This window comes from Salvia miltiorrhiza, chromosome 3 (assembly GCF_028751815.1).
Source record: "Salvia miltiorrhiza cultivar Shanhuang (shh) chromosome 3, IMPLAD_Smil_shh, whole genome shotgun sequence".
NCBI lineage: Eukaryota > Viridiplantae > Streptophyta > Magnoliopsida > Lamiales > Lamiaceae > Salvia > Salvia miltiorrhiza.
In genome coordinates this window covers 133,056-160,317 of record NC_080389.1, presented here as the reverse complement: position 1 = coordinate 160,317, position 27,262 = coordinate 133,056, and the positions used below count along the sequence as shown (strand labels likewise).

The following is a 27,262-nucleotide window of genomic DNA, read 5'->3' as shown; positions in this document are numbered from 1 at the left end:
CAACAACGAGAAGAAAGATATTGGAGACAAAGCATCGTATGCATTTGGAGAGATGTGCAAGAATCCAGGATTCAATGTGAATTCAGTTCTGCTTGGGTGAAACTTCATCAGCTAAAAACTATTCCACTTTTTAATTTATAATTTCCAGTTGTTTTTTTTTTTGGATAATACAGTATATTGCAGACTCAAATTTGATTTGAATAAATATAAACTGGTGTTCAAATATTACGTTGTCCTTGTTTGGAATTGTCAAATAAGTACAAAATTTGGAATGTTTGAAGTATTAAGTTCTGTATATATATTTTTGTTGTTCATGTATTAACACAATAGTGGCTTAATGCATCAACATCAACATAAACATTTGATACTACTGAATAAGCTAACCTAATGTTTCAAACAAAGCTCATGTGAATTTGTATTGAATGTTTCAAACATGGAAAAAATGAGCTATAATTAACACATCCAACTAGTGAATAAGCTAAACTAATGATTCAAACAACACTCGTGCGAAATTGAACAAGCTAATTAACATAAATAACATACTTGATCCAACAGTTGAAGAAACTACTTAATTCGTTTATGTGATACAAACATACAAATTGCTACTGAACGAGTTAAAGTAATTATAGAACAAAGCAAATTTACATTTGAACAAACATCTTAACTTACTGAATATACTAATAAACAGACCAACAAACCATGAGATTTAAATGAGAAGATAAAATGGCATACGAGATAAAATTACTCAAAATGAGCAATAATTCAACAAGTCAAGTAGAGTGCTAACAAAATTAAGTGTCACCAACAAACTTTCAAAACTTAAATGAGAACAATAATCCAACAAAACAAATCGTATATGGTGAATGACGTAAAAACAACTAACATGGAAAAAAATATTAACTTAAAACTTCATGGGTTCAGCAGCGCCTTGGTAGGACAATTCCGAGAGTCGTGGTGTCCCATGGATTTGCATCTTTTGCAGTTCCGCATAGGCTTCTGAGCTATACTCATTGCCTTCTCCTTGCCGGATTTCCTACGACCACCCGCTCCACTACCTTTAGTTTTAGCAACAGCAGGAGGGAGCACAGAAGGCACCTCAGGTCGTACAGACCCATAAAACTCCTGGAATATATGCTCTTTCGAATTGGCAGTTCGATTTTTGTTTCCAAGCTTTCCAAATTTGTTCTCAACTTCAGTGAATGCATCTAACAGCTGTTTCATCAATTCTTGATCACCATAAACATGACCAATACATTTGCAAAAAACATGGAATAGATCCTGCTTGCCAATTAATTGGGTTGATGCAGAATCTGGCTTACCATTCATCAATTGTGGTGTAGATAACAAAAAAGATTTGCACCATCGATTGGCAATGTATCTTTCAGGAATATTGTCAACTTTCATCCACCGCAACACGTAGTACATGTGTCTGCATAACAAGCCCTTCCTGGTGAACAGCTTGCACTGGCAAGTCAAATAATCAACAGCTGGATCATGCACAACTGTGAATACACCGTCAACATTGTCATCGACTACGAATGTGTTACCCTCCATCTTTGCCATCATGCATGCTGAAAACGCAGATACAATCTCCTCTTGTACCTCCTTGAAAATTGAGATGGTATATAATCTAGAGGCATGTTTCTCAATTGCCATCGTTGTAAGCATGGGGAGAACAGCAGTCTCATCCTCATAATTTAGCCTCTGACATGTATCTCGTTGGGAATCTAAGGCGCTGTTATAATTCATAAACAGCACAACAAGATCAGAAAACTTACTAAGGAAGTGTTTGAAATAACTATTCTCACTCTCAGATAAGGAAGTGGTGCGAAACAGCCCGCTCATACCGATGTCACGAAAATATGCAGGAATCCATAAAGCACGATCCTCATACATTGAGGAGAACCACCTGTTATCACCCAACTCATATTCAGCTATCAAATTATTCCATTCATCCTCAAACTCATGAGTGTCAATCGTATCCGACCATATAATCTTATTCAACTTCGACTTGAAATCAGAATCATCCCTCAAATTAAATGGCAATTTCTCTACGACCTTCATAGTGATGTGCCACATGCAAAACCTATGATGTGTTTCGGGCCAGACAAGAGCAACGGCCTTCTTCAATCCAGGATCTTGATCAGTCATAAACACACGAGGAGCATTCCCAACACACTCAGTAAACTTGCTCAAAACCCACGCATATGAATCCATGTCTTCATGTGATATGATTGCTGCACCAAACGACACACATTTACCGTGGTTGTCCCTACCAGTAAACGGTGTAAAAATCATTTTGTACCTACAAGAATCATAAAATCCAACATCAGACTTCCCAAACAGACTACAATAGTATACCGAATAAAGTAGATTTATATATGAACAAATATGCAAACCGAACTGAATGAGAACAAATAAAAATAACTAATTGATGTTCCGAAAAAATGAACAACTGATATAGCTAATTGACTTTAAAATAACTAATAATTCCATCAGAAAACTTTGAAAAATGTTATGACATAACGAATAAGCATATACACGAACTGAATACCATAAAAACATATCTGAATAATAATATAAAAAACGTAAACCTGTTGGTGTTGTATGTTGCATCAAAAGACACAGCCTGTCCAAAATTTTTAAAGTTAATCACAGCTTGTTTATCTGTCCAGATAAGGCGGCGCAGCTGATTTTCCTCGTCAACGTCGTAAAAATATTGAAAACCATCACAAAGCTCCTTCCTATCCTTTAATGTTTCAAGCAACATATGGGCATCCGAACCAGCGACATACACCTTCAAGTCTCGACCATAGTTCTTGAAATCAATACTAGTGCAACCAACCTTATCATAACCACCAACAATCTCTTTAAAAATGCGAAATGTTTTAGTTGGTCCAATGTTGGCTCTAATACCCGCATGAATAAGAAACTGATGCACTTCATCAACTTGCCTATTGCTCGACATAAAATGACGACTGGTTTCAGAAACCATCTTATGGTTATGACCCTCACTAAAGGTTCCAACCCTAAAACGACCATAAGACATGGCCTTAAATATGATACGAGCCTTGCAACCAACCTTGAATGATGTTCTCTTACGTTTCCTATCATCTCTGTTACCCTCGACAAAAATTAACGAATTTGCATGGTTGGGAACACCTTCTCTGTTACAAAGCATAAATCGAGTACTTATGGAGCCATCGTCATCTCTGTTTTTGGTTGCTTTACGGGGAATAAAACCACAAACTTTTGCGTAATCCTCATAGAACTTCTCAGCTTGTTCAAGATTACAGAACACCTGCCCCTCAAATGGTTTTTCCTTAGCATCACAGTCAGGGATGAAAAGATCAGCACAACCTTCTACATCAATTGTCGTTGATTCACCTAAAACAATATAAATAAACGTTGACAAAACTAAACACAAACTGAAAAATCATACACTTTAATAAAACTCGAAATCTGACCGTGCATGTCTAATAGTATAACTGGAAATCTCATATATATAAATGTTCTCCAACATAAAATGTAAATTATAATGCCATAAAACATGATATCTCCATTCGAAATGTTCAAACGAAAGTAAAAATGGCGGACTCAAACCTGTACTACACGACCCAAACTCCATTCGCAGGTACGTCGGATGAACGGACGGAATTGGATCAAAAAAGAATGCTACGTCGGATGAACGGACGATGCAGTTTGTCCTACGTCGGATGAACGGACGATTAATCTCTACCCTACGTCGGATGAAGGGAATTGGACCATTAATCTCTACCCTACGTCGGATGAACGGACGATGCAGTTTGTCCTGCCGACTTTATAACAGATTTTATAGTTCGCCGGAATGATGGAGACTTCAGATGATGGAGGCGACGATGACAGACATTTACGGTACAGCTGTACCAGAAAATATTAGGTTTTGCTAAGTTTAAGGAAAGAAACGAGTTGCCATATTATTGCTAGATATTTACGGTAGGGTTAATTAGATTATGACAAAACTAACCTTTTAGTGATTTATAGGTGCAATATATAATCAGTCGTAGGATTTATAATCAGCCGTAGGATTAAAATTTATGAAGGGCTGGATTTGATTCCTTATTCTCCCTACATTTAGCATTCTTTTTTGATCCAATTCCTATATATATATATATATATATATATATATATATATATATATATATAGGGGTGGGCTACCGTGAGAGCACATCTTAAAATAAGAAATAAGAGCAATTTTTAATGTATGAATTTTATGTAGAACACGTATGAATTCGCTATATAAAGGTATGAATTGTGTAAAATAAATTTTTGCTACCTTTGGGATTCGAACTCAGGACCATAAATCTATCCAACAGGATTATGAATCAACCGTAGATCTTGATGATCTAAGGGCTGAAAATGATTCTTATTTTATATCTTAATAAATGCTCTTATTTTAGCCCTTCCCTATATATATATATATATATATATATATATAACTATTAAATTCAATTGTTAACATTTATTCCTTCAACCACACCATTCTAATTTTCCTCAATTCTCATTTATTCTTACTTTTTTCTAATTTTTTTTTTTTATCAATTTTCATATCTAAAAATCATTATATTAATATTCCAACAAAATAAATTCTATCCTATGTGACGTCGTATAACACTCCATTCTAATTTTCCTCAATTCTCATTCATTCTTTTTTTTCTAAATTTTAATCAGTTTTCATATACAAAAACCATTAAATATCTAAAAATCAGTATATATCTAAAAAAATATGAAATATCTAAAATTCATTATATTAATATTTCACAAATCAAGAAAAAATATTTATATACATAACGTAATTAATAATGCATTTGATACAGAAATGTTTAAGAATATAGCTATATTAGCCCCTAATGAGATGGCTGATACGATAAATGATTATGTCATGTCTTTAATGTCTACCAAAGAAAGAGTTTAGTTAAGTTCAGAAAGCATTTGCAAAGAATATGGATAAATTGACCTCGATGAACAGGTATTCTCAGTTGAATATCTCGACACGATCAAGTGTTTAGGATTGTCGAGTCATGAGATTAAATTGAAAGAGAAATGCATAATCACGCTTCTCAAAAATATGATCAATCTAATGAGCTTTGCAATGACACCAAGCTGATAGTAACTTAACTTGGGGAACACATAAGTGAAGGCAAACTCATTTCTGGAAAAAAAATGTGCGCAAGAAGTTTTCTATATAAGTGCTTGTTTTGCTATGTCGACAATAAATAAAAGTCATGGATAATGTCTTTCAAATGTAGGATTATACATGTCGAAACCTATTTTTAGTTATGGGCAACTCTACACGACAATCTCAGAAAGTCACTAAAAAAGAGGTCATACGCAAGATGCAACAACTAACGTGGTGTATGATGAATTTTTCGATAGATTATGAGGTAATTGTAAATTTAATAATTTATTAAAATTTTTAAAGTTTAAGTCATTAGTGCTATTATCTAATTTATTCTTTTCTTATTTTTTTTAAATTACTGGTTCCAACTACAGACATATAATATAGTTACGTTTCAAATAATTGTTTCAATTTCTCTTTTAAAATTTTTTGAATCGAAACTCTGCTTACATATAAATTTCATAAGATGTTTAAATTAGGTCGGTCAATTTCAAATAAATATTATAATTTTTTATTTTAAAACAATTTCATTAAATTCTTTATTTTAGTGAAAAAAAATCATGAAACAAAAAATACATTAATAATTTTATAAATTTATATTTTAATAGACTCCGTCGACGGGTCACTTACTAGTATTTTTAAATAACGTTTTATAACTCCAACTCAAAGAACATCGATAGAGAAGAACATAACACAACATAAATATTTACTTTTCAGTGTCAATCGAAACTTGATTTCACCAGCCGGTCCGCCCCCAGCTCCACTGGCCGACTACCGAAATCTACTTCTACCAGTGGAACAACGCCAAAGCACATAAATCCATCCAGCGCGAGAGGCCCTAGAAAGAGATAGAAGACGGAGCTTTCGCCTCGAAAAATGATTCGATTCTCCCCTAACCATTTCTGTATCAGTATAATTACACCGAGATCTCCCTTTTAAAGAGGGAGGAAATGAAAAGTAGTGTGTGATTTTCAAATATAAGGTGGTGTAGATCTCCCTTTTAAAGAGAGATTTGGCGGGCGCCATGGAATTTGCATTTAAAGCTGTTTCTTTGCTCACCACCGCACCACCATTATAGCAACGAAAATGGTTATTGAAGCATGTTGCATCAATTTTGAAAACATATCGATTTATAATTTATTGATCAGAATAATTTTAATATAAATTATATTTCTGACCAAATTATAGCTGACTAGGATAATTTGACTCTAAAACTTGAATGAATTAATTCTGAAATTAACTTCAAAATTAACAATTAACAATATGAATTAAATCCAAACATAACTTCAAAATTTTCATCTTTCAATTGATTTTAGCATCAAATAGAGCGAAATTGACCTCAATGTCGACATCTCAGCTTGATATTAGTTCAATTTGAACAGAGATTTTTTGTTTTTAAGGAAACGACGACATTGAGATGATATATCGATGATATCGTTTTTTGTAAACATCCGATTTATCCACAATCAGCATTGCCGACGTGCCGTATCAGTTCAATTTGGATGAAAATCAAATTCGTGTTAAAATTACTACAATAAATGTATGTGCCAATAACCCCAAACAAAACGACGGAAATTTAAGTCAATAACATTTTACTCTAACTAGTAGCAAGAATTTGAGGATTGAAGACTTGTGTCTAACCAAGAGATGAAGCTAAAACTAAACGATGAGCATTACAATCTGCAAATCCAATAGCTAATTTCTTGGAAACAAAAGCGAGCATAGTCGTGTTTGTACGATTATATCATTTCGTGGGTAACTTGTAATCTATTGTATTAATAATGAATTTGAAATTGGTGTCAAAGATTGGAAAAACATACTACTTCCAATCTATACAAAAAATAAAATGAAAAATATAAGCCCAACAATGTCATTCCTTGTTAACATTTCCTGGAATAATGATGATCACTAGGCAGGCGAGCATATCAATCAAGTTAATCTACAAAACTTTGAGCATCATAGAGGAGGGTAGAAATATGAGGACAAGGAAAAGCCCAGGAAAAGCAACCCCCCAACTGTAGCAACGGTGCGCTGTGAAATCTTAGATGCCAGCATACTTCCGCCGATCACTGCCACAGACGTGCAAATGGTGTGCCCTATGGTAGCTCCTGCAGCAACTCCCACCGCATTCTTATGTGTGGCTAGCTGTACAACGCGAAGAAGATAACCTTTCAAGTTAATAAACAGCTGTTCACAAAGACTCGAACGAAGAATGATGAATGATTCACTAGATAATTGTTGTCTATTCTTACTCAGATCTACCTTTATATGATTCAGCAGATTCGCAAAGTTAGTCTTATGCTAACAAGTTCATTCCCAGTAACAAACATCTCTTACGAGCTTTGCTATTGGTATGCTGCTATGCTAGTTTCTTGAGTGAGTCTCTATGTAAATGTTAAAAATCTTTATTCACTGGTTTGATCTTTATACAACAACTGAAAGTATATCTGTCTTAACTTACAAAAAAGGACATTGTTTAATTTGAAAAATATAGAGCAATAACATTGGCAATAAATTACAGGAAAAGAAAAAAGAGAGAAACTTACAGCAATTGTTGCTATCTGGCTGCGATCGCCCCACTCCGCCAAAAATGTCAGTATAAATGACTGCAAACGAAAATCATAGGAGGGGAAAAAAAAAGGCATTAGTATCTAGACTTGAATCTCCAGATAGTCTAAATTAAAACTAGAACAGTTCAAGGTAGCAATAGGTTTGGGCTCTTGTAAAATAAGATTGTTGGCGGAAGATATCAAGATGTTCATTGACATCACAGAAGATTAAGCTATACCTCTAGATAGATTGGTGTACAAAATCTAGAAAAGAAGCGTCGCCAAGTTGATTTCCCTTGTCCAGATTCAAGTTTCTCTTCTGCCTGAAGTAATCAGTCTTAGAGTCAGTGCATAGTGTATTATGCAAGAGATATTTACCATGTTTCTTGAGGAGCATTAAGTAAAGAAAACAAAAGAAATGCAGTGCAAGCACGAGAAGTAAAAATATTAACAAAACTGCAGGTGAATCATGTTATGATAAATATCAGAGTAAATTGACTTAACACCACATTTCAAGAAAAAGAAAAGAAATAAACAAGGAAACACTTAAAGACACCAGCATAATAGTTATACACAAAGGATAACAAGTAAATGAGACCATACGTATCAAAATACTACAATACCAGTTCAAATTCTAAATCTTGAAACAGTAAGACAGGATATAGAGAAGCAGAGAAACAAAAAGACTAATAAATCAAAACTGAAAACTTCAACATACTTCCTCAATTTCTTTCTTCTGGGAAGCTTTTGGGTCAGATTTCCACGCAATGTAAAGTAGTCGGAGACCAAAAAAGAGATAGAGAACTGCAAGAAGGGTTTCATGTCAGATTTATAAACAACCTGCACATAAGAAAATCACTCCTGAATGAGCATGTTGTTCCTATATAGGATGCAGGTATAGCTACTAAACAACATTCCTTTCAGCTAGGTCCTGTAAATGACCCGTTTCAAGGAGAGTCTTTAACACATTTGAGCATCTTTAACTACTCCCCATAAAAGACAAATAAAACAAACATTCAAGTCACATTTATGGAGAGAAACAGAAACAAACCTGTAGCTGCACTATTGGTATGTTTCCTCGATATCAGGTTTGGAACAATCCTACCAAGACCAGTTGAAAGTATCTGCCAGAAGTATGTTATCAACATAATTAGTAGAATCCATCTAAAGTACCTTTATGATTCAATCCATGTAAGACAGCAGGTGAAGGAATACTGACTTACCGTCATCACAAACAAGGCACTGAGTGCACCTGATAGAACAATCGACTTTGGGTGCCGCATAGCCATGAGAGCTGCAATGATGAACGTTTCATCTCCAATCTAGCATCATAACCATCATCACAAGAGAATATCAGACAGAAAAATATTGCAATACGTGATCACAAAAACGGACAATTATATTCCGGATACAAGTTATATTTCAAAAGTAACATGTGCTTCATTCAAAGTCACAGTATGGTAAAACAGGTAGGTAATACCAATCACCCAACAACAAAATAAGACCCAACATGACAAATCCCAGAGTAAATTCCATGCAGAAGAGAAGTTTAACAGTGCTACTTAAGACAAATCTAGCAAAGCTAATACTATAAAAAAGAGTCCACTAACCTCACTGACAAGTATCATCGATAAACTTGCAATGAAACCATCAAAGATTCCAAGGCCAGAGTCCACATCCACGCCAAAAGAATCATCATCATTTTTTTCGTTGATTCCGGTCTTGATTTTGTCCACAAACATCTATCCAATGAATTAGATAAATGATTGTCAAACTCCATTCGTTATCACAAAGATTCAGTAAGTGCACTATGTGACTGCATCCAAGCTAATTTTGACAATTAAATTTTCAATAAGATGCCCAGAGGTTGGGACGGTCACCATGCCAATCACTAAACTCAATCATGAGAAAAATCACAAGTACCAAAAAAGGAAAATAGAATGGAATACATTGTCCAATCAAGCTACTTTACAATTGCAAAAGTCAAAATTTCTTATCATGCATTAACATTATGATTTAGGAACAAAATGGACTCACTTTACTACGCCGGCCCAGATCCTTAATTGCAGCACTCGACTCGTCACTTCCATTCTCCTAATTATATCCGAAGCATCTGAATCAAATTATGCGCAATCGAGAATAAATGAAATCGTAAGGGGAAAAAAGTACCTGAGCAGAAATTAGGGGAACGGAGAGAGATATGAATAGAAGAAATGAGAAGAAAACGTGAACAGCGAATGATCTCCCTCGAAATCTATACGGTGGCGACGAATCCCCCATTCTTCTGGATTCGATCTGACGAATGAGTAAAACAAGTTTCAGAGCTCGCAGCTCAATTGGGGGGATCTCGACCGGAAAAGGGAAATTGCAGATTGGGATCTACGCCGGCATTAGCGACAGAGAAAGGGGAGAGAGAGAGATATTTTGATTTCTCCAAATTTCAGTAAAGTCTCTCCGAAAATCTGAATCATTACAGTGAATCTAAATTTATGGGCATTTTATATATTTTGGATTTCGAAATTTTAATTTTGCTTGGGTTTGACGTGCCCAATTGCCCCACGACCACACGCTGAATTCATTCCGACTCATCACATACAAAATATTAAATCAATAATAATAATAATAATAATTATTATTATTATTATAATTTACTAATCAGAGATACACGGGATGGAACAAAGTTTTTTGAATATTTAATTTAATAAAAAATTACATTACCCTAGGCAACATTTTTAAAACCAACCATATAACATCTCTAATATATCAATTTTCAATTTAAGGTGCGTTCTATTTGATTGTAAATTTATCATGAGAAAATTAAACATATCTTTCATTTTCTCATGATAAATTTACAATCAAATAGAACGCACTCTTAAAATTAATTTTAAAATTGGGTGATAATTTTATAGTTATAATAAAATTGAAGATTTATTTGTAAATTATATTTTTTTCTTTTTATTTTTTTTCTTTATCTTCTTATTTGTAAATTCGGCTAATTATAAAATATTTAATATAAAATATAAAAATCATATTTATTTAAAGATTAAATTTTTTTTAAAAAAATCTCTCCTCTCTCATCTATTTCTGAATAAAGTTATTTTTTAATTTGTATTTTTGTTTAATCTTTATTTTTATTTTTTACTTATTTTTATTTTTTTTCCTTTTCATAATATTAAGTTTTATTATTTTGAATACTTCTTTATTTTTATTTGTTTTCAGTAATCATTTAAAATTAATTTTGTATATATTTATAAATATGATAATTAAGCAATATAAATTTTATATAAATATATAAAATATAGAATATTTATAAAAACGTTTTTTCTACATGCATTGCATGGAGGGTAATGCTAGTATAGTAGAAAAAGTAATTTGTTAGCTAGTGAGCCTAGTGTAATCAAAATTACAAATATAACCTACTTAGTGATTTGCATTTATCAATCGACGCATACAAAGTAAACTCGCTTTGCAATTGTGTGATTGATGGAATGGTTTCATCCTTTTATTAACCTATGTTGGGTATCTTCGCCTAGCCGGAGGTTCACCACTTGGTTCCCGACCGTCCTGCCGCCTCCACACGACACTCTAGTGCCAAGATCCACTTCGCGACTCTTCACCTTCGTTCTCTTCTTCTTCTTCCGTTCCTTCTTCTTCTTGTACCTGCAAAATACCAAGAACAACAGCAAGTAAACAGAATAAAGAAAGAAAAAGAATAGAGGAAACAAGGAAGATGAATCAGGTGGGAAAAGTGTGTCCTTGGGGACACTTTGGCTCAGATTTTCCCACGGTAGACTCGGCTTCTTCCGGCAGCTCAATGATCACAACTCAGGGAAACAGGGAGAACTAATCGGCACTCAAGTCTCGGTTTGCACAGCCACTAAAATCCACAGTGTATCACCAAACAGGAATCCAACGGTCAGGAATCCGGCGATACACGCAATCAATCGGAGCAAGGTTCACACACACAGTCACCAATCAGGAAACCACCAACAGGAATCCGGCGACACTTCGGGAAGGAATAGCAGAGCCTTCCGATCAAACAGTGTGTAAACTTCTCTCTAATGGAAAGCCAATGCAGCGGGGATTAATAGGGGTCGAGCATTAAAGTCGAAGGGTGGGGAAACGAGGAGACGGGGCGGTGGAAGGGCGGTGGAGAGGGGAAGACAGAAGGTTAGGAGGGGAGAGAGAGGAGCGGCGGCGCATGGGAGTGAGGATATATATGGGGAGGGGGGGGCTGATTTGGACTTAGGGTAAATGGGGTTAGGGATTTTGGGCTTGGGTTTGGGCTGGGAATTAATGATATTGGGCCAACACTCCACAACCTATTTATGCAGATTTTCTACCCTTTCTCATTAAAGTCAAACAAAATTGTGATAGTTTATGCATTTGGATCCTTCTTTTAACACAAGAGAGTATACTTGTTAGCGAAGCATTTTCCTTTTCTTGTTTGCATGTTTGCAGTAGTAACCTTTTGGTCATTTCTTTGATTTAATTAGACTCTGATACCACCTAAGATTCTGTACGCTAAAAATAGCTAGATATTAAAAACATCATATCCTAATATAATTATGAAATTATTAGGACATGCATTTCCATTAAAATATTAAGGGCTTCTTTAATAATGTGGTAGGGGTAGTTAGATTATACTAATATACCTATAATACCTCAACTATCATGTTTGTTTTAAAATACTAGACTCTTTATAATGTTAGGTCCTATATGTATTATATAAATTCTTTGAATTCTAGTATACTATTTTCTATATGAGATATGTAATATAAATAGTAATTATATCGTTTATTAATTTAATAATAGTTTAAACTAGTATAATTTCACTTTTCTATTATATATAAATTAATATATTAAACTACTAAAATTTCACTCTTCTACTATAATTTATTTATAAAACATAATATTGATAATTTTAGCAATATAAAATATCCAAATCAAACATATCAAGACTTATCTCATAATATCAAGCAACGAGCCGTAAAGATTGAGATATAACATGATATTGATCGTTGTAATTACAAGTGTTGAGATTAATTTCATAAATTCTAAGACTTCCTGCTATATAACAAGAGAGAGAGAGATGAACAAGCAGAGATGGTAAGAACTCCATACCTGTATGCATGGAGTAAGAGTGAAATGAATCATCCTCATCTAGCTACCGTGAAAACAAAAAAGGAAAGAAAAATAGGAAATCAATAAATTAATCTACGTACATATACATATATATGAAAGTAGAAGTATGTATGTATGATCTTCACGGGAAAGTAAATCCGCCGCCACCGGCGGCAGCAGAAGGGCGCTCGCTGGTAGCAGGGTTGATGGCGACCCAAAGCAAGGAGAGCGTGATCGCAATGAGGCCAGACCAAACGAAGACGATGGTGGGCGTCTTCCCTCTCCTCCCCATGAGGCCCTTGGCGAAGGGGTAGAGATGCGCCAGCACCCAGAAACTGAAGAAGGCCCCGCCGATGAACTTGCTCCACTGCGGCACCGTCTCGTATATCGTCCTCGAGAACGCCACCACCATGGCTATGATGTTCACCATCCCAATCACAATCGGCGGAATCATCAGCGACGTCCACTTCACCAGGTACAGCTCCGCGTATATATCTTCGTTGTCCTCCCCCGCCGCCTTGGATGTCAGCGTGAACGAGATCTCGATCCCGGCGATCACCTTCAGCAGGCCCTGCACCACCGCCGCCAGATGCGCGCTGGTGCCGGAGATGAGCCAGAACTGCTCGTTCCTCCACCACTCCTCCAGGCCGACGCCGGACCACCTGACCTCTAACAAGGCCAGCCCGATGAGGCAGAGGGACATGGTCAGGAGTAGGGCGAGGAAGGTGATGTCGAGAGTCTGCACGATGAAGTAGCCGGAGAAGAGGGAGAGCGCGGGGAGGAAGCAGTAGACGATCAGGAACATCGAGGTGAAAGGGTACACGCCGACGTTGATGTAGGCCAGCCGCTGCAGGATGTTGAGTTTTTTAGTCGCTAAAACCGCGTTGTTTCTGGAGAAGAAGATCTCCACGGACCCCGTCGCCCATCTCAGCACCTGGTGCAGCCTGTCCGTCAGATTGATCGGCGCCGATCCACGGAAGGCGTCGCGCTTCGTCACGCAGTAGACCGACCGCCACCCGCGGTTGTGCATTCTGTACCCCGTCACCACGTCTTCCGTCACCGAACCGTAGATCCACCCCACGCGATCCCCCCATTCCGTCTTGTCCTCGTACCTAATTTCAACAACTTGTCAATATAATTGAGAATATATCTTAGAGCAAATTGAGAATATATATACATATATACCAGCATGATATGACAGAGACGGCTTCAGCAACGGTGGTGGCATCAAGAGGCGTGCGAGGCATCCTGAGGATGCCGGGAGGGCGGCCGTACTTGACGGCAGGATGATCAGCGATGGGGCGACCTTGAAACTCGGCCACCGGAATGGACTCCGCTAGCAAGGTGGAATTCCCAAATCGTTTAGGTAGCAAGTCGACATCGAGATCGGGGTCAAAATCGGTGGCCTTGAGCGCGACATTCTTGTCTGCATTAGGAAGCTTGTCTGCTTTGGGGGGGTCGAATCCGTAAAGAGCAAATCTCCGGAACATGCATCCTGTCCCGACGTAGACGGGGCCTTGCAGGCCGTCGAGAGCTCGCATGTTTCCATCGAAGAAGACAGTGTTGTGGTTGGCATACCGATCTGATGGATCGATGCCTTCAAATCTTTGCGGGAACTGAATGTAGCAGATGTCCTCGCCGCCCCTGTCCATCATGAAGCACATTCCTTCACGAATAGCGTTGCAGTTGTAGATGTAGTGATCACAGTCGAGGTTGAGTATGAAGGGCCCGTTGGAGAGAATAGCCGATGCTCGGACAAGGGCGTTCATGGCACCGGCTTTCTTGTTGTGGTCGTAGCCAGGGCGTTTCTCACGCGACATGTACACAAACATAGGCAGGCGGATGTCGACATCGCTGAAGTCGAGGATCTTGTCCTCTGAGCTTCCCATGAGGGGATCGCAGCTGGGAGGCTTCAGCATGACCTGAAGAATCCCAGCATGATCCCCCTTGGCATGTTCTCGAGACGGGACAGCCCAAGTCCCGGGCCAGTGCGTGCCATCTGCCATCCATGTAGCTTTCGTGACCTTAACAGGCTCCAACGTGTCAGCCCCGGTCTCCCTCATGTGCTTGAGCATCTTCATCTCCTCCCGCGCGTTGAAAGCCTCCGATCTCCTCCTGATGGAGTCCGGGAGCCCGTTTATCCTCACTTTGAACTCGTCGTACTCCCTCTTCACTCTCCTCCTATCCTTGACGAAGTCGACTCTGCTCTTGTTCTTGGTGGGATCGCCTTTCAAGCTGAAGTAGGTCTCTGGGTTCCGGGGTTCAATGTCGTGTTTCCTACAGAAGGGGACCCAGAGATCAGCGAAGCTGCAGGCCTCGGCCATTGCTTCGAAAGTGAGAAGGGCGCCCCCGTCGTCAGAAACATAGCAAGCCAGTTTCTCGACGGGGTACTCCACAGCTAGAATGGAGAGAATAGTGTTGGCAGTGACGAGAGGCGGCTCCTTCTCAGGATCAGCGGTTGACACGAACAAGTCCATCCCCGGGAGATCCGACCGCCCTGTCGGGTTGGAAGGGGACGGGGCCTCAAATTTATCGCGCAGGAGCGGCAAATCCGTGCTGCGGTTGATCGGGTGCATCTTGGGGACCTGATCAAGAATCCAAGAAAATGCAAACCATATCTCACAGACGACAGACATCAACCAGAGCCAGATAGCATCCTCGTTGGGATGGCGCACACGCCACACTAAGAAGAAGCACATGATGACGAAACGGATAGCAATGAGGAGCCTGTAAGGGCTGATAATGCTGTTGGGGACGTCGATGACGCGGCTGAGCGGCCTCCAGGGTTTATCGGAGGACTCGAGCATGCCCTGGTGCATTCCCCCGTCGTCGTCCCCATCCTCGGGCCAGTAAGCGTTGCCGTATCCATAAGTGCCCTGCGTCTCGAACAACCACTTGTTGTGATCAAACTCTCCGTTTTGGTTCCTCTTCATCATGGACATGGACATGTTGTTCTTGGCGTCGGGGCCGGGGAGGGGGAGCGCTCCTTTGGCGTAGTTGGGTATCTCGTCGTCGCAGTCGCCGGTCTTGTAAGGCTCCTTGCATCCGGGGCAGAGGCCGGTGTCTTTCTGGGCGTCCATGTAGCAATCCCTGCAGATTTTATACCTGCATTCGCAAGGGATGACATCCTCGCCGCGCTCGTCTTTGATGACTTTGCCGTCGCACGCCGGCATGGCGCACGACGAGCCCTTGCAGCCGGCCATCTGGGGATGGGACACCTGGGAGTCGATGACCTTGTCCATGAGATGGGCGCGGGTGACGCTGTTGAATCCGCCCGTGAAGAGGGAGTTGGAGACGTACTGCTCCTCCGCTTTGGCCGCCACCGGCTGGTTATCCGGCGTGGGCGGGATGTGGACCGTGTAGTTGCTGTAGTCGGCGTCGCCGCCGGACATCTCGATCTCCTCCTTGGAGAGGCTGACGTACTTGCCGCTCGAAGTTCTCCTTGCGAATTTAACGGTGGAGGAAGCCCCGCCCCCGCCGCCGCCCCCCTTTCCACCGCCTTGTTGCTGCGGCTTCATGCCCTTCTTCGATCCTTGATTCGTCAACGACGCCATTCATGCACTTTGATCTATCTATCTCTATTTTCTAACTAATTCATTCATTCATCATCGCCATCATTTTTCTCAAACTCTATTTTTCGGAAATCGGAAAGTAACCATGGAATGACAAGATAAGACCCCGAAAAAAATGTGACATTGATTGAATTTCTCCCGAATTTTCGAGGAATGGATGAATGCAAATTTCTTGCTTATGCTTACTATAAATACATTTGTTGATTTTAATTTGTTACAAAGAAAGAATTTAGGTACCATATTCTAATTTAAATTGATTGAGCTATTTGTTAACGTAAAATCGCCATGCATGTTTTATATTTTCATTTTTTTATTCAAGTTTAATTGCATATGATCGAGTTTGAGGTACTGGCAAGTGGCAAGCATCGATCTCATCCTATATTTAGATGTTTTGCCACCAAATCAAATAATTGTGGTAATTAGTCGGACTTGACTTTTCGTCACTTGATTGGTAATTTTGATGGCGGATATATGGAATAAATAGCAACACACAGAGTGAGACATCAAAGTTGAGATAGAAAATCTCAAATACGATTAGGGTTATAATATTAATAAAGTGCATATTTTAATAGTTATTTTGTGTGTGTAATTTCTTGGAGCACTATCTTTGAGTTTTAATATCTCCACCGCCACCATTTACAATCCTAACTTCTATGTTTCTAATTTTCAATAACTCGTCGAGCTGCTGCAAGGAGCTTGTCGAGAGGATTAAAGTGAAGTTTTGGTTTTGGGCATCAAATCTATCTCCTAGTATTGCTTTTTATAATTTGAGTGATTGGATTTTGTAATCCATCTTTTTGCCTTAAATTGTTGTAGTTTGGCTCTTTTTATTCGTATGTAAGTATGTAACTCTCAATCTCGTTTTTGGATTGCACTCCTCGTGCGTGAATAAAATTTTCATTTACTAAAAAAAACATGAGGGAGCAAGAAGCCTCAACAATAAATAAGTGTTAATAGGCAAAAATGCCCACTTCCTTAAGTTTTTTTGTAAAAATGCCCTAAGTTATCATACAAAGCATTCTATGCCCTAATTATGTGAAGTACCTATTTTACCCTTTGATGTTGATGAGTGTGCTTGGTTTTTTTTGAAAGTCTTACACATTTGATCGATTTGACAGCTATCAGTCAAGAGTACATATGACCGGTTGGTGGCTAGATCATGTGTCCGCCCGGGCGGACACATAATTTCACCGGGCGGACACATCATTTTATCGGCCGGACACATGACTGCCACCCAGATCATGTCTCCGACCGATAAAATGATGTGTCCGGCCGGGCGAACACATGATCTAGTCACCCATCGTTCATATGTATTATTGATTTATAGCTGTCAAATCGTTGACTTTTATGATTGATAGCTGTCAAATCGATCAAATGTGTAAGACTTTAACAGAAAACCAAGCAAACTCATCAAATCAAAGGGTATTTAAAGAATATGGCATAGAATGCTTTGTATGATAAGAGATGACATTTTTACAAAAAAAGATAAGGAAGTGGGCATTTTAAATTTTTACTCAATAAATAATTGGCAACAAATGTCTCCAATAATTCATGTCGTAGAAGGTGTTTGGTACGATGAAATGGAATAAGAGAAGAATAAAATGAAGGTAATAAATAAATTACTTATGGGTTTTCCTAGCACTTCTTGTAATAGGTTGGGGGATTGGTTATGTAATCCTTCTCTTTGTTTTGATTCGTTGGGGTAATATCTTATGTTTTGTTCTTTTGAACAGTGTATATGTTTTCAGGTTGCACCCCTCCTACGTTTTCCTTTTTAAATAAAATTTTACTTACACAAAAAATAAATAACATGACTTGTGGGTTCAGAAATAAATGACTATTCATAAACTAGTGGGCATGGTGATTCACAAAGAAAAATTATAATCAAGCAAATGAATGGAATGGAAGTAAAAAGATTATTCTATTCTGCCACACCAAACACCTTCTTAGTTGATATTTACTTTCGAAGATTAACCTAAATGGATAATCCCTTATAATATAAATTAAAACTTTAAAATATCTCAAAATCCTTGATAATTTTATCATTTAATCAAATTTTGTTCGACCCGTATCTCATTGAAAATATGAGATTGGAAACCTTTTAATAACAACAACAAAATTACTCAATTATCAATACTAAAATTACAACCTTTTCACTAATTTATCAAGGATTCTCTGTTTTACTGGAACCAGTATTCCAATTTACCAAGTGTGGATACTAAGACTATACATGAAAGAAAAACACCAAATCCAGCCAAGAATTTGTTGGCAAAAGTCATACATCAACACATGGTAATTTTGGACTCACAGGTCTACTACTGTAGTACTGTTCCCCTTGCTATCTTAAATTCTATAAGCAGCCAACAAATACACCATACTTTTTTTCACATTCACACACACTCAAGCTACTTTTATCTTTAATCTTTAGTTTTTTTTTTCCTTCTCATTTTATTGAATCTCTACAGCAGTACAAACTCATTGGTGTTCCCACTTGTTTTGTTTGTGTAAGATTAAGACTAATTTGTGGCAGTTGTCATCCTCCCCCACAATCACATTTTTCAATTTCAATTTTCCTTAAAGGGGACAACAAATAAGAAATGAGGGAAAAGGGGCAAATGATTAATGAAGAAGTGGAAATGCAGAATCCATTTCCAAAAAATAAATCCTTCTTCTTGAATCTTGACAGTTGAATTCCATTAAACCCCACCTCGCCTTCTTCCTATCCATTCCGACCCACTTTATTTATTAGAGAGATGGACTGGCTGATCCTCACACCTAATTAACTTTGTCCCACTCACAAATATCTCACTCCCACTTCCACCACACCAATTTCAAGATTTCATTTTTATTCATTTTCCTACAAAAAAGTTGAATCTTTATTAAAAAAAAACCTCTGAGATGCGTGCGATCGTTGGTGGGGTGTTTTTGTCCGTGTTCCTTGTGTTGTTGCTCACCTGCACCCGATTTTCCCACGTGAGTAATTCAATTCGCATAGTATTTTTGGGGGCAAAAAAAATAAAAATCGAATCTTTATTGAATTAGTTGCAGGCGGCGGAGGAGATGATGGTGCCGGTGGCGGCGGAGGAGATGATGGTGGCGATGAACGACAGCAGGAGGAAGCTGGGGAGCTTTCAGATATGTGCTCTGTGCACGTGCTGCGGCGGCGGAAGCAGAAACTACTGTTTGGCGACGCCGTGTTGCTACGCCATCAACTGCAACATCCCAAACAGACCCTTTGGCTTCTGCTCTTTCACTCCCAAGACTTGCAATTGCTTTGGATGCCATCTCTAGATTTTCAATCTTTTACACGTGAGAATGTTTTTTTTTTTCTTTATTTTTTCAAATTTAATTTTTCCTGCGTAGCTGCTGCAAGTGCAGCGCAGTTGGGGAACAGCTATTTCCAGGTAGTCTTTGCGAGCAAATCTCATATAATTTTTAGAGAGAGAGAGAGAGAGAGAGGGAGAGGGAGTGTAGCAAGAGCCAAGCTGGAAGCAGCAGCAGTAGTGTGGCAGTGGCATCATGTTTAGCGGTAATGTTGAGCATATTATTTGTTAATCTTTGTTATTTAGAGTGAGAAAGCTGGTTTAAAGTGTTGCATAAGTTGGATTAAAGATAATAATTGTGTATTTGACCCAGTCATGAATGTGGAATTATTTAAATTTGGAGTTGCAGGAGTGTGATAGTGAAAGGTGATATACTCCTTTGCTTCCATTATTATTCACCTATTTTTTTAACACGAATATTTAAAAAAAATAAGATTATGATATAAAAATGTTTATGATGGTGTAAAATAAGAAAAATAGGCCAATTGTATAATGAAAGGTAAAATGAATTTGAGTGGACAAAAATGGTTGTACAAGTTCCCATCACTACCAGCTGTATATTACATTTACACACACATATTTGATCATAAATGAAAAATGGGTATTTGAATAAAAAATGGGCTGATCCAAATCCATTAAGGTAATGGATCAGATTTGAGTCCAAAAGGAGGGGCGATCCTTTTGGTGGTCGTCCTCCTCCTCCGGGTACGGGTCGGCCCAACAATGATCCGACTCTGCCGCCTTTTTCCACCTCCTCCTAAACACCTTGTACTCGTTATACGACTGTCTTCTTACCTAATTTCATCATCATATAACTTCATAATTATCATAACTTCTTTCTTCTCCTCTTCAACTAATTAGCTTAATTAAAAAGGTTAATTGTTTGTAAATTATCGAACTTTCGTCAAATTTAATTTTACGTACAAATTTTAAAATATAGCGTAGTAATTATTGAACTTTCATCAAATTCAGATTTTGCATACAATGTTTAAAATGTAGCGTGATAGTGTTACTGAACTACTCCATCCGTCCCACCCAAGATGCAACATTTTCCTTTTTGGGCCGTCTCAACCAAGATGCTACATTCTTTATTTGGCAAAAACTAACACTAATTAAATATTTTTTTATTACATTCTCTCTCCTACTTTATCACTTTTTTATTTTCTCTTTCTTACTTTATCACTAATTAAATATTTCTTATTACATTCTCTCTCCTACTTTATCACTTTATTACCTCTTCTCTCCTACTTTATCACTCCTTAATATATAACTCCTTAAATCTTGTGCTCAAAAGCAATGTTGCGTCTTAAGTGGGACGGAGGGAGTATTGATTTAATTTAATTCTGATACCAATCGAGATTTCGATCAAATTTACTATTTTCATGACTAAGCTGAATAATATGATTTTGCATGCTTTCGAATAGTGGTTGTGACGTACCATCACAAACGTCGTTTTATTCCTCAACCGGTTATGTCACGTCAGTTATTCGACTAGTCATGTCAGTAGTAAATTTGGTCGAAATCTCGATTGATAGCAAAATCAAATTAAATCACCAGTTCAGTAATTATCACATTACATTTTAAAATTTATATACAAAGCCAAAATTTGATAAAAGTTCAATAATTATCACGATACCTTTTAAAATTTGTATGCAAAGCTAGAATTTGATGAAAGTTCAATAATTTATAAATCCTAGTTAAAAATAACTTACCGCAAGTCTTTGGTCGATTTCACCCGACTCTGATTTATCCTGCAAATACAATCAGCATCATCATCTTCTTCTTCTCACATTCATGATCTTACTTGAAGATTTATTTATATATATACCTTTTCTCCATTAGAAGAAGTCTTGTTCCATCTGGATGTCTGCATGTTCACAACAAGAGTAGATGTACCAGCATCATAAATTCACATTTAAAGAGCAACTATATGATATGATGAGAAGGTAGAAATTAAGGTTACCTTAAGGCGAGAATCTCCCAGAGTTGGGAGGCCATAGTGAACAAGATATTCAGTATCCACGATTCCTATCTTTTTTGTTCGATCCCCCTATGAATATCACGCAAGGCATTGCTGCTGCTATCAGATAATACATGAAGGGGCATTCGGTTGCTCGAGATTGAATTGTCCCGAGATTATTTTTGTCATGGGGGTTAGGCCAAGATTCATAAACCATGACTAATCCTAGATGACATTGTATCGAGTTTAAGTACTAGGTCGTATCTACTCAACCTTACATGATATTACAATATTAATCCTATCTAATCCTACAAACCGAACACCCCCGAAATTAAATAAAGCAGCTACTATACCTTACCTGTGCACAATAACCAAGCCGTATGTCTAGTCCCCAAGCATGGATCAAATCATTCTACATAACATCATATAAAATAAATTAATATCACCCCTATGTATGCTTAAACATTCCATTTCATACATACCTGGATCATATACCACACACAACGCCATGCAGCTTTTGAGAAAACAGGGGCCATCACTTCTATCCACCTGCCATTGCCAACTAAATTTATCCACCAAAACACCCTTTGATCTTAATAATAAATAATAAAAAACTTATAAGATATTATAAGTCCAGTTGTTTAACTGTAAATTCTACCCTGTGCAAGGAGGACCACTGCTGTTGTCATCGCATTGAATACCCTTACCATCATGTTTATAAGCCCTCCTGCAGTGTTATATACAACTTCATCTTCAGCCACCCAAACCAAACCTCAATCTCTGCTAAATTAGCTGACCTGTGGACTTTTGATCTCCCCGATCGAGCTGTGATAAGATGATGCACCTCAGACTTTCCAAGATCCAGTGCTGGTTGTGATATCTCAAACCCTTCATCTTTCACAATTGACAGATACCTAAATAAATAGATATGCACATCTGTTAAAGAGCAAATATATATAGTAATGAAGTGAGGTTACGTACCTCGCAGGGCGGAAGTTTTCAACGCCAAGATCTTCATCCCACAAGAAAATATAGTTATACTCTGCTACAATATCTGGATGTAAAAACCGCTTTGCGAACCACCTAGTCATTAGACACCATCAGACTTTTAACAAATGCATTCATTCTGATAACCGAGAGTTTGATGATCTGTTACGCATACCATTTAGTTTGATTATCAGCTGAGACATGTATGACACTGCTGCTCCAATTACAATCCTTCCACTCATCAACAATACCATCATAATGGAAAAGCATCACAACAAAATCACTTCCTAGGAACTGCAATTTCAGTGTTAGAGATATTCAAGGTATAATTTTCTTTAGATATAGCTTAGAAACTCTACCTTCTTCACCATCTTATCTACATTCTTTTTCTGCTTTATCCCCACAGCAACAGCAAACAGACTTTTTGAAGTATTTGTCTTCTGCTTGCACATTTAAAGTTGTTAAACTTGAGCTGATTGATATATGCCAGTCATTCTAATGTTTGGAGCTAGTAAAGAAAATAAAAACTCGAAATGTAATGCATCATTGTCTCATAACTGACCTTTGGAAGACCCCATAGTGGTCTTCTTTCCAAGTTGGAGGTCTTGGAAACTATGCCTTGAGGTAACGTCTCACTTCCAGGAAGCCTGCATTGATTCTACAAGAAGAGCGCGGAATTAAGCCCGTCTCTAGAGAGCATTGTCGACTAGGAGTCATGTTAAAGAATTTCCAGTTACAAGGTAGGACTGCCCATACCTTACATGCATTGGAACCTTTTAAATTCCATATTAACATGTCCTGCATCACAACTCTTATGTTTTAGTCACTGCATAACAAGTCTTAGGTCTCAAAGTGGATATATGTAATATGAAAGAAATGCAGTAAGAACCTCTATATCGTGTTGTGTTATTGCTTTGCTCCATAGGAAGAGTCCTATAAAGATCAAAGAAGCTGCAGGAAATATGCCGCTGCGCAAGAAGATTCTACAACATTTTTGATCTCTCACTATCGGCATCTGAGAAGAATAGGACAATGATCATTCATGATCACACGAGAAAACTTTCCTATGGAAAAAAAGGTGAGCAGAAAGAAGCTAGCATTGGACAAGTTTGTGATCAATTAAACCTTGTCACTACTACTGCACATTTTTCTGAAAGAGAAGAAGAGAATCTCAACATTAATTCATTGCCTTATAACCTTATTTACTTAAATTTCATGCTCGTCCAATCCATTTAATCGAGGAGGTAAACAAACGATTCTAGAAGCCAATTAAATCACATTCACTGAAAGAGGAATTAAACTGAAACAGAAGCCGATATCAATATAGATCAAATAATGAAGCCACAAGATGAAGTTAGGAGGAATTAAACTGAAAAATAAAAATGAAGTTTCCAGATGCAACCACCTAATTGTACAAAATGGATGAGATTTTGCAGAAAAAACGCAGGAAACACAATCGCATGTGCATGCATAACTAGGCACATATGCAGTGTAGAGGCGAGAATAGGCTAACCAAGTTAGATGATCGCGCCATGGAAGATCAGAAACTCATGAAATCTCTCCCAACGCCGGCCGCATTCCATGCTCCGATCCGATTATATGCTAATTGATTTGGCAGTTTAGTGAGATTCGTAAACTAATAAACAATGGAAAACTGGCATGTAGACGACAAGAATGTTTCGTCGGAGATGAAGAAAACCGTAGAAGACGGGCAATGCCCAATAATACGAGACCGAGTAAGACAAAATGCGTTTTCCTTTTTCCACCACTTCCTTTCCCATTTTCTTCAAATTATTAATACATTCTCATCCAATAATATATCGTTATATATCGTAGTCAACACTTCAAAAACAAACAAATAAACTTTTTTGCTAATGGGATGTTCTATAGTTTATTACACATATAATGTTGAGTGGATTTTTAAAATGACCACTTTCATATTGTAAAATTAAAAATTGTCCACTAAGATAAAAATATTAAAAAATGGCCACTGTTACCAAAGTACCCTTCCACATTAAAAATTTAAAAAATGTCCACTTTACATCACCCCTTTAAAAAATCCCGCAATTCACAACCAGTGTGAATTCACAACCAAAAATTTTTGGTTGTGAATTCACACTGGTTGTCACAACCAGTCGAATTCACAACCAGAATTTTTTGTTTGTGAATTCACAACCAGTCGAATTCACAATCAAAATTTAATTCACAACCAGATTTTTTTGGTTTTGAATTCACAACTGAATTGAACTGAAACTCTAAACCCTAGTTGTGAATTATTACGATTGTGAATTCACAACTGAACTGAACTGAAACACTAAACCCTAAACCTAAACCCTAGTTGTGAATCATTACAATTGTGAATTCACAACTGAACTGAAACAGTAAATTCACAACTGAACTGAACTGAAACACTAAACCCTAGTTGTGAATTATTACAATTGTAAATTCACAACTGAACTGAACTAAAACCCTAAACCTAAACCTAAACCCTAGTTGTGAATTATTACGATTGTGAATTCACAACTGAACTGAAACAGTAAATTCACAAATTAACTTAATTAGTAAATTCACAACTGAACTGAACTGAAAGCCTAAACCCTAAACATAAACCCTAGTTGTGAATTATTACGATTGTGAATTCACAACTGAACTAAACCGAAACACTAAACCCTAAACCCTAGTTGTGAATTATTACAATTGTGAATTCACAACTGAACTGAAACAGCTGAGCTGAACTGAAATCCTAAACCCTAAACCCTAAATCCTAAACCTAAACCTTAGTTGTGAATTATTATGATTGTGAATTCACAGCTGAACTGAAACAGTAAATTCACAACTGAACTGAACTGAAACCGTAAACCCTAGTTGTGAATCCTAAACCCTAAACCCTAAACCTTAAACGTAAACACTAAACACTAAATCCTAAATTCACTCTAAACCCTAAACCATAAACCCACTCTAAACCCTAAACCCTAAACCAGAATTTTTTTGTTGTGAATTCATAATCAGTCGAATTCACAAATAGACTTTAATTCACAACCAGAATTTTTTGGTTGTGAATTCACAACTAGTCGAATTCACAACAAAAATTTAATTCACAATCGGAATTTTTTGGTTGTGAATTAACAACCAGTCGAATTCACAATTAAAATTTAATTCACAACCAGAATTTATTTTGGTTGTGAATTCAAGTAGTTGTGAATTTGGGGTTTTTAAAGTTTGAATTCACAATTAAAATTAGAATTTATTTTGGTTTTGAATTTATAAATTTGGTTGTAAATTCAAAAATATTAAGTTGTGAATTCAACGAGCTAGTTGTGAATTCAAGAACATTAAGTTGTGAATTCATCGAGCTGATTGTGAATTCATGGATCTAATTGTGAATTTAAAAACATTAAGTTGTGAATTCATTAATCTAATTGTGAATTTAAGAAAATTACGTTGTGAATTCATAAATCTAATTGTGAATTCAAGAAAATTACGTTGTGAACTCAATCTACCATCAAAATATATCAATTCCTCTAAATCAACAATCAAAATACAACAAAATATTATCTGAATCAATTCAATCTACAATCAAAATACAATAATTCCTTCGAATCAACAATCTCAGCATTCAATCTCCAAATCAACAATCTCAACAGATCTTAGAATGAAAATCATTCACAAACGTCTCAAATCTAAAGTTTTTTTCAAGGAATTAAGACAAAAATCCCCAAAATTATTCAGATATGGGAAAACGAGTAAACATGGCTTGGGAAATCAATTTCAAATAACTATATTAATAAAATTATTTGTTAATATCATTCCTTAATTAGTAGTAAGATATTCAAGATTACATAAACAAAATTATATTAAAATGAGATAGTAAAATTTAACATTTATCAATGCACTAGAATCAATCTGAATTATTACTGAATAATTAATGGATTTGCCATGCATGTCTCATTGACAGAAAAAAAAAAAAAATTGGTATCACTTTAAAATGAGATACTAATAATTAATTTCTAACTAATGAGATACTAATAATCAATTTCTACAAAAAATCCGTGATTAATTTCACTTTTTTTAATGAGATTGCACACACACATATTCTAACTAATTAAGTTCACTTTTTTTAATGACGCTACATATATATATTTAAGCAAATACCATAGATCTAAACATAACAGAAATTGTAACTGGATGCATCAGTCACAATTCCGTCAGCCCATCGGGCCAGCCCACCGAATTTTCGGGCTAGCCCTATCGGGTTCCGGGTTAGTCGGGTGCGGGCTAATCGGGCTGGAGGTTTTTTCGGGTTGCGATTTTTCAACCCTAACCCTCTAATTTTGTCGGGTTATTCGGGTCGACCCACGGGTTTCGGGCTGCATTGACATCCCCACTTACATGCATTAAAAATATTATTTGTAATTAACTATCATTTATTTTTATACTATCTTCGTCCCAATTTAATAGGCCACAAGGGATAGACACAGATGTTAAAAAATAAATAGTTTATAATAAAACAAGAGAGAAAAATTATTTTTTTTAGGATATATTTGTCCGAAATGTATGAGGAGAAATGAAAATATTCTTATTTAAATGAA

General features: G+C 37.0%; 5 protein-coding genes across 5 annotated transcripts in view; all 5 read right to left on the bottom strand.

The window, feature by feature from the left end:
* Window positions 1-27,262, bottom strand: part of LOC131016908 (uncharacterized) — a 1,184,262-nt gene that overhangs the window by 1,065,776 nt on the left and 91,224 nt on the right. The gene's annotated exons all lie outside the window — the stretch shown is intronic.
* Window positions 910-3,628, bottom strand: LOC131015722 (protein FAR1-RELATED SEQUENCE 5-like). The gene is made up of 3 exons (XM_057944142.1): window positions 3,604-3,628; window positions 2,595-3,387; window positions 910-2,305 (listed from the first exon to the last, which is right to left on the bottom strand). The coding sequence occupies exons 1-3, from the start codon at window positions 3,626-3,628 to the stop codon at window positions 910-912; spliced, it is 2,214 nt and encodes a 737-aa protein (XP_057800125.1).
* Window positions 6,906-10,251, bottom strand: LOC131016931 (GDT1-like protein 3). The gene is made up of 9 exons (XM_057945738.1): window positions 9,877-10,251; window positions 9,745-9,801; window positions 9,318-9,449; window positions 8,931-9,029; window positions 8,759-8,831; window positions 8,426-8,511; window positions 7,947-8,030; window positions 7,705-7,764; window positions 6,906-7,303 (listed from the first exon to the last, which is right to left on the bottom strand). Exons 1-9 carry the CDS (start codon window positions 9,985-9,987, stop codon window positions 7,115-7,117), a joined length of 891 nt encoding a protein of 296 aa, XP_057801721.1. The 5' UTR covers window positions 9,988-10,251; the 3' UTR covers window positions 6,906-7,114.
* On the bottom strand, window positions 12,702-16,729 carry LOC131016787 (cellulose synthase-like protein D4). The gene is made up of 2 exons (XM_057945515.1): window positions 14,017-16,729; window positions 12,702-13,943 (listed from the first exon to the last, which is right to left on the bottom strand). The coding sequence occupies exons 1-2, from the start codon at window positions 16,383-16,385 to the stop codon at window positions 12,974-12,976; spliced, it is 3,339 nt and encodes a 1,112-aa protein (XP_057801498.1). The 5' UTR covers window positions 16,386-16,729; the 3' UTR covers window positions 12,702-12,973.
* On the bottom strand, window positions 20,197-24,459 carry LOC131016894 (uncharacterized). Its single transcript, XM_057945681.1, has 15 exons — window positions 24,187-24,459; window positions 23,563-23,688; window positions 23,430-23,471; window positions 23,236-23,331; window positions 23,033-23,113; window positions 22,849-22,967; window positions 22,668-22,769; window positions 22,484-22,600; window positions 22,345-22,413; window positions 22,169-22,235; window positions 22,045-22,098; window positions 21,690-21,776; window positions 21,555-21,593; window positions 21,439-21,477; window positions 20,197-20,521 (listed from the first exon to the last, which is right to left on the bottom strand). The coding sequence occupies exons 1-15, from the start codon at window positions 24,205-24,207 to the stop codon at window positions 20,375-20,377; spliced, it is 1,206 nt and encodes a 401-aa protein (XP_057801664.1). The 5' UTR covers window positions 24,208-24,459; the 3' UTR covers window positions 20,197-20,374.

Bases quoted from the DNA above. Each gene is read 5' to 3' on its own strand.
- LOC131016931 (XM_057945738.1), bottom strand. From the start codon at position 9,987: ATGGGGGATTCGTCGCCACCGTATAGATTTCGAGGGAGATCATTCGCT. The intron at 9,802-9,876 runs GTACTTTTTTCC...GGATATAATTAG, and splicing joins TTCCCCTAATTTCTGCTCAG to GAGAATGGAAGTGACGAGTC. The intron at 8,512-8,758 runs GTTTGTTTCTGT...CCCTTCTTGCAG, and splicing joins TACCAATAGTGCAGCTACAG to TTCTCTATCTCTTTTTTGGT.
- LOC131016894 (XM_057945681.1), bottom strand. From the start codon at position 24,207: ATGGCGCGATCATCTAACTTG. The intron at 22,770-22,848 runs GTATGCGTAACA...TCTAATGACTAG, and splicing joins GCTGATAATCAAACTAAATG to GTGGTTCGCAAAGCGGTTTT. The intron at 22,099-22,168 runs GTATGTATGAAA...GATGTTATGTAG, and splicing joins GTGTGTGGTATATGATCCAG to AATGATTTGATCCATGCTTG.
- LOC131015722 (XM_057944142.1), bottom strand. From the start codon at position 3,628: ATGGAGTTTGGGTCGTGTAGTACAG. The intron at 3,388-3,603 runs GTTTGAGTCCGC...ATATTGTTTTAG, and splicing joins GTTTGGGTCGTGTAGTACAG to GTGAATCAACGACAATTGAT. The intron at 2,306-2,594 runs GTTTACGTTTTT...TGATTCTTGTAG, and splicing joins GCAACATACAACACCAACAG to GTACAAAATGATTTTTACAC.
- LOC131016787 (XM_057945515.1), bottom strand. From the start codon at position 16,385: ATGGCGTCGTTGACGAATCAAGGATCGAAGAAGGGCATGAAGCCGCAG. The intron at 13,944-14,016 runs GTATATATGTAT...TGTTGAAATTAG, and splicing joins GTCTCTGTCATATCATGCTG to GTACGAGGACAAGACGGAAT.